General features: G+C 40.5%; 1 protein-coding gene across 1 annotated transcript; it reads right to left on the bottom strand.

Moving 5' to 3' along the window:
• Window positions 1-711: 711 nt before the first annotated feature.
• gucy1a1 (guanylate cyclase 1 soluble subunit alpha 1) lies at window positions 712-17,592 on the bottom strand. The gene is made up of 8 exons (XM_086032760.1): window positions 17,104-17,592; window positions 16,909-16,967; window positions 14,894-14,973; window positions 12,391-13,103; window positions 9,540-10,025; window positions 6,341-6,484; window positions 4,685-4,839; window positions 712-4,490 (listed from the first exon to the last, which is right to left on the bottom strand). Exons 1-8 carry the CDS (start codon window positions 17,347-17,349, stop codon window positions 4,352-4,354), a joined length of 2,022 nt encoding a protein of 673 aa, XP_085888886.1. The 5' UTR covers window positions 17,350-17,592; the 3' UTR covers window positions 712-4,351.
• Window positions 17,593-18,309: the final 717 nt, after the last annotated feature.

The raw sequence follows: 18,309 nt of genomic DNA, 5'->3' as shown, positions 1-18,309 counted from the left end.
TGTGTGTATATATATGTGTATATATATATATATATATATATATATATATATATATATATATATATATATATATGTGTGTGTATATATGTGTATATATATATGTGTGTGTATATATATGTGTATATATATATGTGTGTGTATATATATGTGTATATATATATATATGTATATGTGTATATACGTGTATATGTGTATATACGTATATATGTATGTGTATATATGTATATATATGTATATGTCTATATACGTGTATATATATATATATATGTATATGTATAAATATATGTATATGTATATATGTATGTGTACTTCTTCCTACTCCCTTTTGTACATGTCAACTGTGCTAAATGATGTGCTTAATTAGATTTCTCCTCTTTTAAATGTTTTTAGTTTCTACTGCGAGATTTTGTGTTACTGTTAGCGCCAAATTACCTTTTGAAACTATGTCCAGAAAGTTCAATCTTAAGCATACATTTGAAACTTGACACATTTTCCCACATGTTTGGGTGATTTCAACCAGTTTTTGCAAATTTTTTACCCGGGCTTGTGTGTTATAGGCTTCAGTCTTGCCACCCTATAGCACAGACATATGAAGTAGATGGGAGATTGTTGTCTGTATTAAACAGCCAGTACTTGCTAGACATTCCTGCAACCTCAGGCACACACCTCACATTGGCATTTGTGGTGCAAAATATATGCTTCGGACTCAGGTTCACTTTGTTATATTTATTGCACTCTTGTTTGCACTACAATAACAATTAAAGCACATCCCTATGAGTGATTGAAGGACATTCATTGTATTCTTGTTTTATATGCTCTTTGTGCTATGAAAGCAATGTAATAAATAGAGTATAAACGTGTACAGTGAAAACAGTAAAAATACATTACTAGGAAACTGCAATACTGGAATGTATAATGAATGTATTTCAAATATAGACTTTGATGGAAGAATTTGTGGCTTGCATTCATATTGGAAGAAACAAAAGTGATCAACCTTTTTACACAAAAATGTGCGATCCTGCTTTCATAAGGCACCTGAGTCTGCTCTGTGAATCTTACTTCTAGACACAATGTAAACCTTTAAAAATCTATGTTTATATTTTCACTGCTTATCCAAAATATAGAAAATACGCAAAGCCAATTCAGTGTCTTTGTTAACTTTTCATATCAAGGTGCAAGCAGGAAGACAGAAAATTACAAAAGGGGGGAAATGTCACTTAAACATTTACTGGAAAAATATTTATAGAATTTATTTCTTATTCTCACAAAACATTTGGATCATTCTAACAATGCAATGGATCAACCCAAAAAGCATTTCAAATTTATATGTTATCAAATTATGTTACTGATACTTTTTGGCAGCATTTATTTGTATATTGCGGTCTTATAACAAAAACAGTCTTAACAAGGAAAATCAGTGCCTTAAATTAAGGTTCGATATGATTATCAACACATTTTTAGAACTGACTCAGCCTGCAATGAGTGTTTGTACACATGTGATCATAAACTCATGTCTTGATATTTCAATCAAAATAAACTGGCGTGTCCCATCTGCTAATAATCACATTTTTCCTTTCAAATTTAATTCTACGGTAACAAAACTGGTGAATGACATCTGTGGTCACAATTTCATTGTTTTAGCCAAAGCTGCTTTCAAGTAAACCAGAGTTAGAACACTTCACCCATCATGCAAGTCAATTATTTTTGGGGGGGTTACATTTAAAAGGAGAGTTTGCAATAAAAAAAATTAAAAATCAATTTTTGTAGTATTTGTTACAACAGTCATTATCACTTGACAGTAGAATTTGATCTGTGAAAAAAAATCTGCAATTTCAAGCCCCATCTTGTGCCTCTCATTTGATATACAGCCACCACACCTGAGGGAAAAACAACCATTCACCGCTATGAGTGTGTCTGCAAGTGCACAGCAAATGGTTGACACCTCGTGGTTTCTGTCTCTGATTGGTTGCTTTTCCTCGGGTGCAGTGGTTTTGTGTTTGTCAAATTACAGGCACAAGATGGGGCAATAGATCATATTTAATGATGTATTACTGGTAAGTCACGATGACTATTTTAGGGCTGCAACTCATTTTTTATTTTTAATAATCAGTTAATTTGTCAATTTTCTGTAAATCGATATCAGATTTTAAAAATATTTAAATTTCCATCCCTTTATTAAAAAACAGGACACTATTTCAAATTGGCAATGCAGAAAATGTACAAACTAAATATGATTCAGGCACTGGTTTGGTCTGTAATAGGAAAAATGTTGATCCTTGCTTTCCAAATTGAAAGCAGATGCTTCCATATGTTTTATTTTTGATTCAGTGCAAAGACTCAGAAATCTGACAATATTCCCTGTTGAGAGGCGGAAACTCTAAGGATTAATTTGATAAGTGATTAGTTATCAATTAATTTTTGTGCCTATACACTGTTTTAATAAATATGACAAAGTGTTTTTTTTTTATTGCAAACTTTCTTTTTTGACTGCCCCCTATTGGTCTGGAGGATTCATTCAGTGCTATATTGCTCATATTGGTATTAACGCTGCATTCAAGACTGCTGGGAAGGTGGGAATATCCTATATGGACCAGTTACAAGGTCTGATTGCAAAGCAGTAATAGAAATGTCTGACTACCACGATAAGCTACTTATTGCATTGTTGGGGTTGTGTTAAATTGCAAATATAACCTATACACAACATTGCTTCTACAGTGGAACGTCTAAAGTTGAATTGCTCAAAATTGGTACAATTTAGAGTTGAATATACACACCTGGAAAAATTATGTATTCCTTGAAAGTTAAACAAAACATGGAGTTGAAAATATCATACGTGACGTCACACTTTATGAGTAGGTTTGCCCTATTTTAGTTTTATGTTTCACTGGTTAACTTTTTATTCTATGGTGTTTAGGGGGGTTAAAATTTTCATTGAAACATTGCCTGTACAGTACAGTTAATAAATGTTTTATGGGGGCAACAGTTTGAATCTGGAATGAATTGATTGACTTTACATGTTTTGACATGGGAAAAATGTGTTCAAATTAGAAGTAAACCACGCAGTGTCATAGGGCGACCAGAGAATTCCGCTGTGTATTATATATTAAATCATCTTTGTGAAGTTTAGGGTGAACTGATGTTTATTTATAACAACAGTGAACTCTCGGATGGGAACTCTGATGTTGAGGGTCAATACAAGTTTCCAAGTTGGAATTTATCCATTTCTGACTTGCCAGTTTTCTTCAATGCCTCATAACTGTACAGTGGACCGCCACATATTCACAGTTTGGTATTCATGAATCAATGTTTTTTTTGTTTTGTTGTGGGTTTTTTTTAAAACCTTTTTTCCGTTGGCTGAAAAATTCACCTATTTGCTTTTTATTGTGGCAGTATAATATTTTTTTATTGTACTGTATTGTAGTCATTGTCAGACGTAAATGTGCCAAAAACCATCAAACTACTTGTCTGCTTAAACAAACTTCCACTCAAAGAAACTTACACAGCAGAAGGCAGAAGGTTGTTTTGTTTTTTGATTTCGCCCACACACACGCTCACTCGCTCTGCTCCCAGGCCCCGACTCACCCATCCAATCACAAATCTAACAGCGGCTGCCTCTGTCAGCGGAAGATGATGTCGAGCATAGCGGTGTTTCACCAAACTAGGACTAAACACGGCATCGAAGACGATGGGATACGGAACAACGCTAAAAGTATCTACCACTGCCGGTTTTTCTTGTCACAGCGTGCAACCAGCAGTTTTGGGTCAGCAAATAACGAAGCACTAACTTCATCGTTGGCCCATCGGCCTACCAAACATTGGCATTTCCCACCAGCACAGGCCGCCCCGGAGCATTGGCACCATGGATGTAACACCTGTGCTTTGCTGTGGCGTCAAATGTTCTTTGTTTTATACCGGACTGCATCACTATAGCAATTCTTCATCAACATCATCAGAATTGTTGACATGTACAAATTGGTCCTGTACATGGTGTATGTGCATACTTAGTGTGAGCCAATGGTAATGGTTGAACAAATTTGCCATTTTGGGGGTCTCCTGAAAAGTGACTATTTCGGGGCTACAAGGTTTTGGCCCGACATCAGCGATATGTTTGTACTATTAGTAAGGCAATTATAATCACTTTTTGGGAGAGCGTCAATTATTTGCGGAAATGAGTCATCCACGGTCGGGCTCTGTCCCTAACTTTCGCGAATAGCGTGTGTCCACTGTATTTTGAAATGACCGCAAACGAGACAAACACTTAGTGACATCAATATCTGGACAACTCTAATATAGAACCAATGATGAGTGTTGGTAAAGAAAGAGTCAAGAGCCTCTCTGCAGCAGCTGGACTTCATTTCCGAGACAGTTGTGAAGTTTTGAAGGAAGCCTCTAAAAAGTAACAAATACCAGGAATGTCCTCTGGGAAGTTGGCCGGAAGCTCCTGCCTGCTCCTGGGAATGAAAACAAACTCTGGACGCTCCTTCAGCAATCTGGGATGAAGAGTACACAAATACAACATGAATCAATGTGGCAACTGAGTGGACAACCGAGGAAACACAGTGCTCCTCTTGATTTTCAGTTTCCTTTCTAGTACATGCGTTCTTTCCCTTTGGTAACCTTGGAAAAGGATGACAGTGTAAAGTATGAAATGTGACATTGTCGTAAATACGAGCGGAGATGTCACCTGTGCGTCGTCGGGCTGATGTTGATTTTTCGCGGTTGGCTGCACGACTCAAACTTGTTGGCCAGAGTGACGTTATTGCCGAAAAGGCAATAACGTGGCATCCTTACTCCGACTACACCGGCCAGCACTGATCCAGTGTGCAGGCCAATACGCATCTGCAAAACAATTACATATCTGCCATAAGTCTACTCGATTTTTTTATTCTACTTTTCAAACATATCCTCAATTAAATATCAAGAGGTACAGTTCGGTAATTAAAGACATTGTATTCAAGGCGAGGCCAGAAACAAAATAATGTATGGCATGTATTGTAATTTGAACTTTCTGTAAAATTAACTTACTTTATATTTAGACAGACCACAGAGAAGACTGTTGTCAACAACCCTGCCAAAATTTAATGATGAAAAAAATGCCACATTTATAAATATCCCTGCAAGTTTGAGCCGTGAAAATACTGCATATTCGCTTAAATCATCCGGTGGCTGGAATATATCCCGCTGGGTTGCCAGAGGGCTTTCCGTGCCGCGACGAGAGGCAAATTGTAAATTGTGGCATCGAGGACGGATGGGTTTTCGGAGTGTAGGCATAGCTAGCTATCTAACTGCACGCTGTAGTTGTAGAAATGAGCCCAGTAGCTCACAATTGTGCCGATGACCACTGTTGCGAACGAGAGCACTCAAGTTCTTATAACGAGGAGGATGGCGGATCATACCAGATGACAAAATGCGTCACTGGCAGAGATGGGCACTTTACCCTATTTTGCCGGGCGCGCCCTCCGTCCGCGACCTGGGCAACCTTCCGTCATCGTTCTTCTATCCTTATTCATATAAAAATAAAAAATCGTCCTGCGACCCCGTCCGTCCTCGTCCTTTTAAAGTGCTTACATTCCGTTTTAGCTACGTCCAAAAAAAAACAAGAAAACTGAAATGGTGGAAAAATTGTTTAATGCTTTATCTCCGCAATTGAGTGCAACTGAGTTCTCGGTCTTTGCAGATGTTGTCGGCAATTATCGTGAATTATCTAATCATGTATTTGGAATTCACTTTCCAGGAACTTGAACTTTACTATAACTGACTGTCAAATAAAATTTAAAACACAGATACATATCTTGAGTATTCCAACATTTTTTTTGATTTTCTTATTCAACCGGAATGACTAATTAAACAGCGTAAAAGAACTTTTGATCAACCTTGAATGACTTATAATGGAAAAATAGGCTGATCATTGTGGACTACATATCATCAAATGTCTTTGCTTTGTTTTCTTGCTTTAAAAAACAACATTTTCTGTTTGCACCGAACCTTTCTTGCTTGGACGTCTCTCGTCACCACTTGCCTGCCTCACACACACCTTTGAGTGCAGATTGCTACATAGTCACCCAAGGAACCATTAGATTATGAGGGTAATCTGGATTATTTTGTTTGTTAGCAGCATTATCCAAAAAGTACTGAACAGATTTCTTCTTACTCTGAGTTTTAGCGTCTGGGTCAACAGATATACGGATCGCATGTTACAGTCCACATGCATTGGGTCCAATTAGGACAATGATCAAACTGCTTAGAATTTTTGGTTGTGCGCTCTACTGAGTTGTGCGCTCTACTGAGTGCCATTGTAGGTTTCATGTTCCTGATAATCCCATTGAAACTGCTTCCCCACCTGTATTGGTTCTCCAGTTGGAGTCTTGACTTCGTCTGAAAGCTCCATCATCTTTAAGGCCATCAGTGCAATCTGGACCGCGTGAGTGTCACTCTCCTTATGTAGTCCACCAGCTACACAATACGCATCCCCAATGGTCTCCACCTGGACACAACACAGTACAGGATTAAGTGTATAACTTTCCCCCAAAAACATCGACGTACGCCTATCTTCTGCATCCTCCTCTTTAACACCACCTACCCTTTAGTCTTCCCTCACTATATCTCTCAACCTTCTTGGTCTTCCTCAAACTCTCTTGCCAGGCAGAATCATCCTCATCACCAGTATTTCCACCCATCTCATTAACACACAAATATTCTGTTTGACTCCGGCTAATGTTCATTCCTCAATTTTCCGCCACATGCCTCCACCTTTCCCAATGTACCTCCACCCTGATTTGCCTGCCGATTACAATGTCATCTGCGAACATCATGCTCCATGGGGATTCCAGTCTAACCTCATCTGTCAGCCTATCCATCACAAAATTCCACGGCCATATCTCTTAAATGCTTCGATACCTCCTCAGGTACCGGTATGTCATCAGGACCTACTACCTTTCCATTTTTTATAATCTGTAAGCGATTTATCAAAAAAGCAATCATTAGTCACCAAGAGGCTGAGTACGGGGAGTCTTTACCTTGCCAGACGCGCCGCTCGTCCATGCGTCCACAACGGTCCTCGTTCCAGAAGGTTGCTTGACTTATTTTTTAATATGTCCACTACGTTCCATAAGTGGGTTCAACATGCGTTCCAAAGTGATCAGTCATGCATTTAATTATTTTTTTAATTTGATTTTACCAGCTGTGCTGACGTACCACACCCACACCACGTGACAAGCACCTCATATACCAATTAATCAGAAAACACCTTCAATACAATTATATCCACCTATTTACAAAATGTGACACAATGCTGGCACCTACATACTCTGTAAAGTATTACTAAATAATAATAATATGCGAGACTCTGTCACTTTTCTTAACACGGATTGTGCAATATATGAAAAATGCATCCAATTAGCGGCGGAATAAAAGAAAAACAAAACATTTTGAAAAATAATTTGACTCTCATAAATTTCCATTAAAAATTCATGGAATTTGGCAACACATAGACCTATACGGTTACATTGCAGTCTTTTGCCCGCCTGCGTCAACATAAATATATAGTGTCATTAATAAAAAAAAAGTAATTATCAACAAAATGACGAGTGTAGTGAAGTGGAAGGCAGTCTGTCTTCCATCCTTCAGCGCAAGACAAGAGTACTGAAAGCCAGCAGCCATAAAAATTCAATTCTACTTCATCCTTTGCCATCTTAAAGTCGTCGTCTTCTTTCATGTAACCAGAGAGCACTCGACAACTATGTGACACAGACAAAGTGGGACTATTTTTAGACGTACACATGGAGTGGAACAGGGTCCTGAAGGAGCTTCCTCGCATCTTTACGATGCCTTTGTCAAACATGCAGCTATATCTCTGTTAAGACTTAGCTGACATGTTGTTTATAACATCCAGCCTTTGGCTGGCCTCGCCGATGCCTGATACACACGCTCGGCGTCATCTGCAGGTATTCGATGCAAATCACTCCAGCACGCAAATCCGACCCCACTATCAGCTGTATTCCATTATGAATCTACTGTCAAAACTAAAACGAAATGGTGCTTTTTAATTTGGAGTTTGTGAAATGTTAAATTAGTTAATAAGACCTATTTCCGTCAAGCAGTTCAGTTTGGTTTTATTTGTTTCCATTAAATCCCTGTAGAGAGAAAATAAATGTCTTCTGAATCACACACACCACAAAGAGGAGTGTTGTTCACAACAATGTCAAATTTGAATGATTAAAAAAAATTGTCATGTATATAAAATTTGACCCCGGTGAATTAGGGATGCTACTTCATTGAGCATCTTTCCGCAAAAAGTTTCCAGTGGCCATAATATATTCCACTGGGACATAGTGGGGCTTTCTATGCTATGCAATGAAAGGTACTAACCGCCAGCTAGCTTGTCAGTTAACATGCTTTTAGGGCTTCTCTAGGCTGGCGGACGAGCGCTGGGTTAATCTGCACCGTCACCTCCTCACTTATTTAAATACCAACATTAATGAGTTCTTTAATTTATGGCATCTAGAGAAGATGCTTTTGGGGGGGAGTACCACAGTAGTAGGGGTTGAAATGACTTGTCGACATGATGATTATAGCTTGAAGTCAACTAATAACAACACATGCCACACAGAGGCCTTGCAGAAATCAACAGGTGATGGATTCGTGCAGCAAACTAGCAGTGGTGCCGCAATCGTGTGGCAAAATTTTACTAAAAATGAGACCGGTAGTACGGTCACTTGAAAAATATATCCAAGTCTAAAGAATCCACTAATACAAGCTGACAAGTGTCTTTAATAGGCGGACCGGCCTATAGGCGATTATTTGGTCCGGCCTTACAAAATAGCGGATAGACGGACGGCGGAAGGGTTTCCTGGCTGTAGGCGGAAGGTGATAAATGGACAACAAATTTTTAGTAAAATGCCCAGCTCTGAGTATGACAAATTGAATTGCTACATTGTGTGTATATCAAATTGATTTTCTCCATTGAAATGTCCTTTAATCTATTCCACCATTTCCATGTTTTTAAAAAGAAAAATAACACTTTATTTTATAAAAACATACCAAAACATAAAAAAAGAGAATGTAAAATGTTTATAAACTGTAATTATAGGTACTGTAGTATTTGCGTGTTGGATGTGTGATCTTAAGGGGTGTGGCCTAATGACTGGCGTCGGGTTGGCCGTTTAGTCTGGGTGTGATCGTCAGGACCTGAGTTGTGGCTGACATCGGCTCTTTGTGAGTCTCATTTTGTATTTGTGTTCGACTGTACGTCCCGTGAAATAAGTGGGCGAAAGTGCATCAGTGACTTCGGCACTCCTTGTGGGCAATCCCTTAATTGCTCCGACGTTTTTTTTCACTTCACTCGAGTGGAGGCGTCTCTGAAGCCAACTCGTGACGCAAATATTGGCTCGCAATACAAAGCAAAAAATTGACCAAGCAACAGCTCGTACGACTGTAACTGTTAATTGGGTCGCTATTGCTATCTCGCTTTACACAGCTCACAGCCAATTAACTGATTCCAGTGCACCACTAGGTGGAAACATAAAGGCACGCTAACCTACCTTGTAAACATCAAGCTCCCCACAATGGTGGTCGAACCTGGTGTACAGCTCGTTGAGCATGGTGATCACTTGCATCGGTGTGCAGAGCGAGCAAACGGCGGTGAAGCCCACCAGGTCGGAAAACAGCAAGGTGACCCGCTCAAAATTCTTGGCTTGGACCGTCTGGCCCTGCCACAGTTGCTGAGCTACGGTGCCAGGGAAGATGGAGAAAAGGAGGTCCACAGTCTTCTTCTTTTCTTCCTCAAGTGCCTGGTGAGCCTGCTCCAGTGCCGCTTTGGCCTTGCCGAGACGTTTCTTCAGGCCGTCCTGTGCTTTGGCCTGCTCGCCGACCAGGACCACGTCACGCAGCGCGTTGTGAATGGGGATGTCGGACAGGTAGAGGCCGCGGCCCGTTAGCTCCTCCAGCTTATCCACACATGGCGAGCCCAGGAACAAGATCACATTCGACTCGGAAACGTAGATCATTTGGCCCTTGAGGTCCATGAGCTGAAAAGGCAAATCAGTCCGATTTTAGAGAGCCGCCCAGCCGTGCACCCCTTATTGCGTATTGGGCTAACTTAATTGATTTAGGGCAAAAAACTTAGCTTGGTCACCATTTAACCGAACAATCACCCATGCCGGTTTTACCGCCAACATACACAGAACTCTTCTAGCTTAAAAAAAAAAATCTTTTACTAAGGATTTATAGTTCTTAGTTTAGTTTACTTAAAGAAAAATGGTTTTCCTGTGTCCTTTGGACAACATCACAGACAAATCAATAAACTTTCTCAGGACACACAGTATGACTAAGAACACAAAGTATTGGCAGCTCTACAGGGTGCAACTGCGTCAGCCATGCCAGAGTAGAATATTTATTTATATTGCAATGGAATGCTATTTCTAAACATGACACATGCCAACCAACCGAAGTCCACTTTGTCTTTAACTGCACTCTTCTGCTCCAGATTGCACTATCCACTTTCTTGTCTTGGGGGTCTGGATTAATAATATTGGTCTATATTTAGTTACATTCCAAAGCGATATGCGGTCTTATGCTACACACTATGCTCATTTTAATGGTATACTAAAATCATTCTTCACCACTTGGAAAACTATAACTTGTAAAAGTATGTCCACAACATCAATTAGCCATTTCAAAAAATGTTTATCCCAACAGCTTCAAGAATCTTCAGCGTGTTTCTCACTGAGGCATACCAATAGCGCTAGCATTTATTCACCGATCCTTTTCGGACAGAACTGACACAGATGGGACATTAGAATATCGATTGCGCTTCGCACATTCCGATTATTACATTTGTGTCAATGTCCATGTCAGTGTCTGGCACAGCACCAATTGCCTTCAGCATAGAGGGCTGTGGGCAGAAAGTCTCTGGTGTTAAACTTCACACTCCAGTCGCACTGGTCGACGTCATCTAATACTACAATATGTCCGCAGCTGGCAAATTCGCAGCTTGACTTGATCTCCTCGTTTTATATCAGTGTCGTTCACACAGGATAGCAAGCAAAAAAAAAACAAACAAAAAAAAAAAGCACACAGCTCTTCATTGTGAAGCTGGCTAGCAAACTCATCTGTGCACCACAGACTCCTCTGATGACAATTATTTGAAAAGCAAGTCTTCAAAAAAGGCCAAAGCCATACTGGACTGTGAATGACATCGTCTTCTTGCTTTGGGATCCTTCCGTCAGGAAAATTAGAGGCCCGATCGAGGACAAATAGGACCAGAGACTTCTTTGTCTCTAGAGCAATAAAAGTGCTAAATTTGCACAACGCTACAAATAGCTATAACTATAATAAGTGCATTAGGTTGTGTGTCTTTGTATTGTATGTGTCAATTGTTTGTCTTGTCTCTACAGAACAGTGTATCTTTCCTTAAAAAGTCCTGCCCCTTTGGGACAATAAATACTGAACCGAACTGAAGTTGTAATACCCTGACAAGAATCAGAAGATGGATTCAGGCCAACCTTTGTTTAGTCCTTTTACCTGACACACTCATTTCAACAGATGCACCGGAAGATACAATGAAACATGAAGAACCTCTTGTTACATCTTAAAGTCAGGGGTTACCTTGATAGTAATGGCCGTTATCTGGAAGTTCAGTTTCATAGGAGAAAAATGGCTCTTCTGACTTCCAATCCATTGCACCTTCTTCGCTTGACCGGTTACTTATGTCGGATCGGCGACATCCACTTGCCAAAATTCATTTTAGAGCGCGAGCAGGTGCATGGAGAAGGCCGTGCGCGATTTGTCTGCTTTCGCAGTCGACGTGAATACATGGGAAAGGGCTGCAGCCATAAGAGCATCCTGGCGCTCTGCCGTGGTTGCTGCGGAGGACTCATACCGTAACTGCTGGTCGTCACCCGTGACATAAAAGGCCTTAGTAAGTGTCAATGGATGCACGGAAGTATCGGAGCAGTGACGTTTGCACCGTGTTAGCTTTCTTATGCTCAACTATGTTGAACCTAAACAGTTAACGTTTGGAGGGGCATCAATTGCTCTTGGTTTTTATCGCTATTTACGGTAAGTAAAGCACCTGTGAATACTAGTGTACTGTATTTGACTATTCCTTCGCTAAATGTCTCCCCTGCTACTGTGAGAATATTCAAACAAATAGGTATCAGTGTTTACTCAGAGACTTCTCAGTTCTTGTCATGGCGACCAGTTGCACCCGTCCATAAATAGCGCGAGGCCGACTGAGCCTTTGATGGAGAAAACGCCTCTGACATTTGCCTGTGATCTCGGCTGGTGGCAGAATGTTGATCTCCACCTCGAGCCGAGTGGTGCCGCTAATAAGTTCAACTGAAGCCGCCCGAGAGAGACGCCTCATTGGCGCGGTTCTGGTCCCGAACGTACCTTTACAGTGTTGTCAGCTCCTGGCACCCCGTGCTTGATCCGAAGGACAAACTGGGCGTTGAGCATGGTCAGGATGCCTTGAAAGGTGCATTTGATCTGAGGGCACACGATGGAGAAGTGTTCTTGGAAAGTCAGAGCCCGCCTCAGGCCGTCCTTCCTGCTCAATCGCTTCCTGAGCCCGTGTCCAATTTGCACCAGAACCAGGTCCTGGTCCAGGATAAAATGGAAGGGGAAGATAGTGGAAAACAGAGAGGTAGGAAGGGTCCCGGCAGAGGTCGCCCGCAGAGGACTGGGGCTCAGGTTTTTATCCCCCTTGACAACCACAGTGTAGAGAAGACTGTCCTGCGGGTTGGATTGAAGGATGCTGTCTTTGGCGCTGGGGGGATCCATCAGCACATCCACGGCGGTGTGATAGAGCAGACGGGCGGCTGCCTTGATGACCCCAGGGAAGAAGAGTTCGGTGGTGGGGCGGGGGTTGAAGAAGTAGACAGTAAGCAGACCCGGATCTTTGTCTAAGCACAGCACGGATGCTTCGTTTAAACAATCCCTCGCATCTGCTCGGGGAGCGCTGCTCTGCTTCAGGAGCACGTTGAAGCTGTTGAGGAAATCGTGAAGCGCGCCCCCAACCACCCGCAAAATGTGGCCGTCCTCCTCATAGCACATGTGGAAGAGCTCCTCTCCGAGAGACACTCTCAAGGCTTCAATCGGGATGGCTGCGGGATACAAGCAGGGACTATGAGAAGTTGTATATACACTAACTCACTAATTGGAGTACAGCTCTTGACATTTTCAGTAAATATTTCATCATATCTTTTCATGGGACAACACTTGGCTAGAATGTAGTCAGCTAATAACGGTATACATTTACTGTTCCCTCAAAATAACTCAATGGCCAAACCGCTGGCAACAAAAGTGAGTACACCCCTACGTGAAAATGTCCAAATTGGGCCTAATTAGCCATTGCACTTCCCAGTGTCATGTGACTTAGGTTAGTCTGACAAGGTCTCAGGTGAATGGGGGAGCAAGTGTGTACATTTTTTTTTTTGTCATTCCTCTCACACACACTCAGGTTAGTCACCGGAAGTTCAGTATTGCACCAATGAACTGTGAGGATCTGATAAAGATTTCTTGCTCTACATAAAGATGCTCAAGCTCAAATACGACTGCCAACACATGGTACATCCTCAAAACAGATAGTGAAGGAGCACAAAGTTTCTAACATCCACCAGCTCTGTGATGTTATAGATTACAGTGGGAACATGCGAAGCTCTGATGAACTCCACGCCCAAGAGGCTTAAGGGCAGGCAGTGCCGAAAAATAATGGTGGCCACACAAAATATTTTTTAGACGATTTGGACATTTTCACTAAGGACATTTTCATTTGTTGCCAGTGATTCAAACTTAGTAGCTGTGTGCCGAGTTTTTTTTTCAGGAGACAGTAAATTTACTCTGTTGTACAAGCAGTTTGCTGATGTTTACATTGCAGTGTCATTTGTTCTGTGTTGCCCAATGAAAAAAAAAAAGTGTGTTCTCACTTTTGTGAGATACTGTACATTACTGTGCAAACGTTTTGAGACACCACTAACTTTGTTATTTTAACAACCTTTTTCACAAGAGTCATTTTGACATTATCCAACCATTCATTTTCTAGAGCACTTGTCCTCAGTGGTATTCTAGAGCAGGAGCCAGCCGGATACTCCTTTTACATAGTGCCCCTAGTGTTCAGACTGGGACGCCACGGTCACAGAAGAACAAGCTGACAAACTTGTGTTCCTCTGAAACAGTTCATTTATTGACACGTTTAACCATTAGACTGTCGACATACTTAAATATTACTTGAACACTTGGTTATTGTATTTATTTTCATTCTTTGTACTTTATTGCATAATTTGAAAACTGCTTGTACTATCAGATTGTTAGAATGAAATTTACTTGGCCACTTGATATTTGTGTTTTATTTATCTTTTTTTATTTAACATTTTTCTGAAATATGTGTTGTATTAAAAAAAAAATGGCGACAAGATCAAGGAAGATTGCCATTTATTTAATGTAATTTTAAGGAAGCATATTGTCACTGTCTCCTCCAATTTTGGAAACCATTTTTAATTTTCACATTAATGCGAAGTCTGTAACACGTGTTAGGGTTAAGGTTAGGAATTATTACAATTATATCATTATTGGGATATTACTATTACCCGTATCGGATTCTGCGATTTTGTCCATTTCACACAGCTCTACAATATAGAATCTTCAATTGCAATGCCACTGCTCACCTATTTTAACCAGCATCACAACTAACAAGCACATGGACAAACAACACTTCTTTTTTCCAACTTTTGACATTCTAGTCATGCTCATTATTAGCACCGCTAAAACAACAAAACGTATCGGAACCCTAAAACAGCATCAGCCAAAGTTCGGATGCCTGTTTTCATACTATCGAATAGCTGTGTTGCAGACATTGACTGGTAATGTGTGTTATTGGTGTCCAATGTGAGGTTACCTGCTTTGGTTGAGTGAGCGTTCATCATCTCCATTAAATGCTCTGGTTCTTCTCTACAGTCTGTGCAACAAACTACAACGCTGTAAACACATACATAAGGTTACAACAAGTACTCTCCATTTTATCAAAGGATTACAAATCAGTCAGCAACGGATTTAACAGGAAAACCTGATAAGAATTGTTACACAGTATAAGAATGATACAGAGCGTGAGAACAAGATTTGTTCCCCTCCAAGTACCAGTAATTTGGAAATAGCATGGCCAGCACCATTGTCAAATGATGACACTTAAAATTTGCAGAATAACAAATGGTTTAAAGATTAATTTGTACAAACACTCGACTCTATTGTCTTCACGATGGATCAAAAGGCAAAAAGTGCACTGTGCAAAAAGCAACACATTTCCATATTTATTTGGCTGATCTGCCCAGAACAAAAACACATAGTCAACGCATTACTGTACAAATCCTTCAGCCATAAATAGTGAATAAAGAAGTCTATACGCCCCTGTTCAAATGCATAGTTTTTGTGGTATAAAAAATGAAAACCAAGAAAAATCCTTTCAGAAAATCTACCACCATTAATGTGGCCTATAACCTGCAGAACTCAAGTGGGGGGGAAACCTTTTTGAAAGGGTAAGTAAAAATGTAATCAATAAAATAAATGTGGTTTCATAAGTGTGCACACCCTCTATATATAACTTGAATGTGGCTGTGTTCAGAATAAAACATTAAACTCAAATGTGAGTCAGCACACACCTTGCCACCGTTTAAAGTGCTTATGATTTACCCCAAATACATTTCTGAATTTCTGAGTTTCTTTGCTTTCAGCGGACTGTAACAAACATAATAAAAAAAAAAATCTCCCAAATGCATGTGGACAAATGTGTTCTGGTCAAATGAAACAAAGGCGGAACTTTTAGGCTATAATTCCTTCCACAAAGTGTGTTTGGTGCAAAAACACAACACTGTTCATCACCAAAAGAAGAGCACACGTATGGCGGTGGCAGCATCACAACAACACATATATTGAGGGAGAGCAATATATTACAAAACCCAAAAAATATTGTGCAAACAGTATAACCCCTCTGTGTTTACAGAAAGCAAATCCTGTTTTTTTTTTTCGAAACTAACAAACGTACCATCTCACAAATGTATACAACAATAATAATGCCCAATGATATACAAATGTACCTACGTCGGTTGCTTTCTGTAGGCATAAAAAGCAGGACTACAATTGATTTGAGATGATTGAATTAAAAAACTAGACTGGTTATAAAACAGACCTGTTTCTTGTTTTCACTTATTTCAACTTTGCACAGTGTAAAACAGTAGTGCGTCGCCATCTTGGGCACCCAAAAAAGTGCTTAATTTACAGTTATGCATGATTAACATGTGGTAAATGGATATAATTTTCCCCTTTTTTTAAAAAAAAAAAAAAAAAGAAAGAAAACCCCTCAAATTATATGCGTTTGTTAGTTTACCACATTTTAATAATGTGCAACATATGTTGGTAAATCCAATTTTTTTTTTTCAGGCCCAAAAATGGAATTAGACCCAAAATTGAAACTGCAACCTGTTTAAAAAATAATAATGATAATAATAATTAGCGAAATAGCGAGACTGCAGAACCCGCAACGGAGGGGGCTTACTGTTTTTCTAGTTTTTGAATTTAAGTATGCAACCATTTTATTTTCTGCTTTCATATATCAGCCTTGTCTGAGATCACGCTGTTGGGGTTGTGCATGCAGGCCATCAGTGTTATATTATATTTCTGCTTGTGATTGTCTCTTGATAATAATAATAACAAAAATAATACTTCAGAATATGATTGGATTATGATGATGATGATTGTGGTGGCGATTGTTATTATTATTCTTATTACTGTACGGCGCTTGATAGATTAAAAAAAAAAAAAAAAAAAAAAAGTGAACTGGCCCCTGATATTCCCCACCCTTGTCTGAGGGGCTCTCAATGCAGTCGATACCTTGAAGTTCTACCAAAAATAAAATATTACCTTTCCGATTCCCTGCTTTGTCTCGTCATTCTTTGGAGGGCAGCGTGCAGCCTTTGAAACTGTAAAGTTTAAAGAGAGGGACGGCTTTGATTATTAGGAGGGGGTGGGGTAGCGGATAAAATAGAACAATCCTAAAATGGCAGCCAATTTTGATTTCTTTCAAAGCGCCTTCTATTAGCGCATGCTCGCACCCACCTGGGGACACGCCAGTTTGCGAATGCTCTCTCCCAGGGTATGTAGGTTGACTTTGGCTCTGCTGCTCCGTGCGGGTTCGTGCGCACTTCTTCTGCCGCGCACGGCCGAGCTCTCCCCGGCATCTCCACGCTGCTGCTGCTGCCGCTGCTCCTCCTCCTCCTCCTCCTTCTCCTGCTGCTGCTGGTCGCTTTTGGAGAACGGACACTCTCCGGATATCTTCAGCTCCTTCAGCCTGGTGCAGAACATCTTCACTGGCGCTGCGATGTCCTCACCACACAAGCGCTGAGCTCATTGTGCATGCAGACAAACGCGCCAGAATGCCACCTTCTGGTGCGCGCATTTTATTTTTGTGTTTGCATTGCCTCCTCGCTGAATCCTCAACCACCTCCTCCAATGCGTGATACGATGTTCTCCTGGACTCTGGTTCTTTGGACTGATGGTGGTGTAAAGCGATGGGCGCCCCAATAAAAATAAATAATTTTTTTTTAAAAAAAAGCCAATGAGCAGCAGAAGGAGGGAAGGGGGGGGGGTGTTGTGGGGTAGGCAGAGAGCTGCAGGCCAATCCATGCTCAAGCACGTCTGGTGGAGCTGAGCAACCTATCAGCAAGGGGACGTTATTTCCAGACGACTTCTCGCATGCAATAGACTTTTCCCCCCTCACTTTATATGCAATTGGCTCCAGCATGGTGGACGAGTGGTTAGCACGCCTGCATCACAGTTTTAATGTCCTGCTTCAAAATCCTAGTTGCGGTTTGCATGTGTGGTGTGGAGTTTGCATGTTCTCCTCATGCTCGCTTGTTTTTTTCTGGGCTTCCTTCCATATTCCAAAAGCATGCTTCGTACACACTAAAAAAATAAATGCTGGGTTGTTTTCATAACCCACTCACTGGGTAGATTTTGTGCAGATTGGGTAACTTTTATTCAAGATTTGGTTAATTCATAACAGCAGCAAATTGGCTTGAGAATTGGGTTTGGGCACCCTGAAGAGCTGAAGTCAGTCACTATTTTGTGTACTGGACTTGGAGTAAATTTATGTAGAGTCTTAAAACTGCTGAGTCAAAAGTAACCCAGTTGTGGTGAAAAATTGGACCAATCCGCTTCTTGGATCAATTTGACCCAACACTCTGGGTTGTTTTATGCAAAACAACTTTTTTTTTTTAATGTCCATTTTTTGATGAAAACTAGGTTCAATCCCGGTTCGGGCCG

This window comes from Filicampus tigris, chromosome 6, assembly GCF_054856515.1.
Source record: "Filicampus tigris isolate MCC_2025a chromosome 6, RoL_Ftig_1.0, whole genome shotgun sequence".
In the NCBI taxonomy this organism is placed as follows: Eukaryota; Metazoa; Chordata; class Actinopteri; order Syngnathiformes; family Syngnathidae; genus Filicampus; species Filicampus tigris.
This window is presented reverse-complemented; position numbering and strand designations above follow the sequence as displayed.

Bases quoted from the DNA above. Each gene is read 5' to 3' on its own strand.
- gucy1a1 (XM_086032760.1), bottom strand. From the start codon at position 17,349: ATGTTCTGCACCAGGCTGAAGGAGCTGAAGATATCCGGAGAGTGTCCG. The intron at 14,974-16,908 runs GTAATATTTTAT...ATGTGTTTACAG, and splicing joins CAAAGCAGGGAATCGGAAAG to CGTTGTAGTTTGTTGCACAG. The intron at 4,840-6,340 runs GTGGGGAAGCAG...ATTGTTTTGCAG, and splicing joins CAACTGGAGAACCAATACAG to ATGCGTATTGGCCTGCACAC.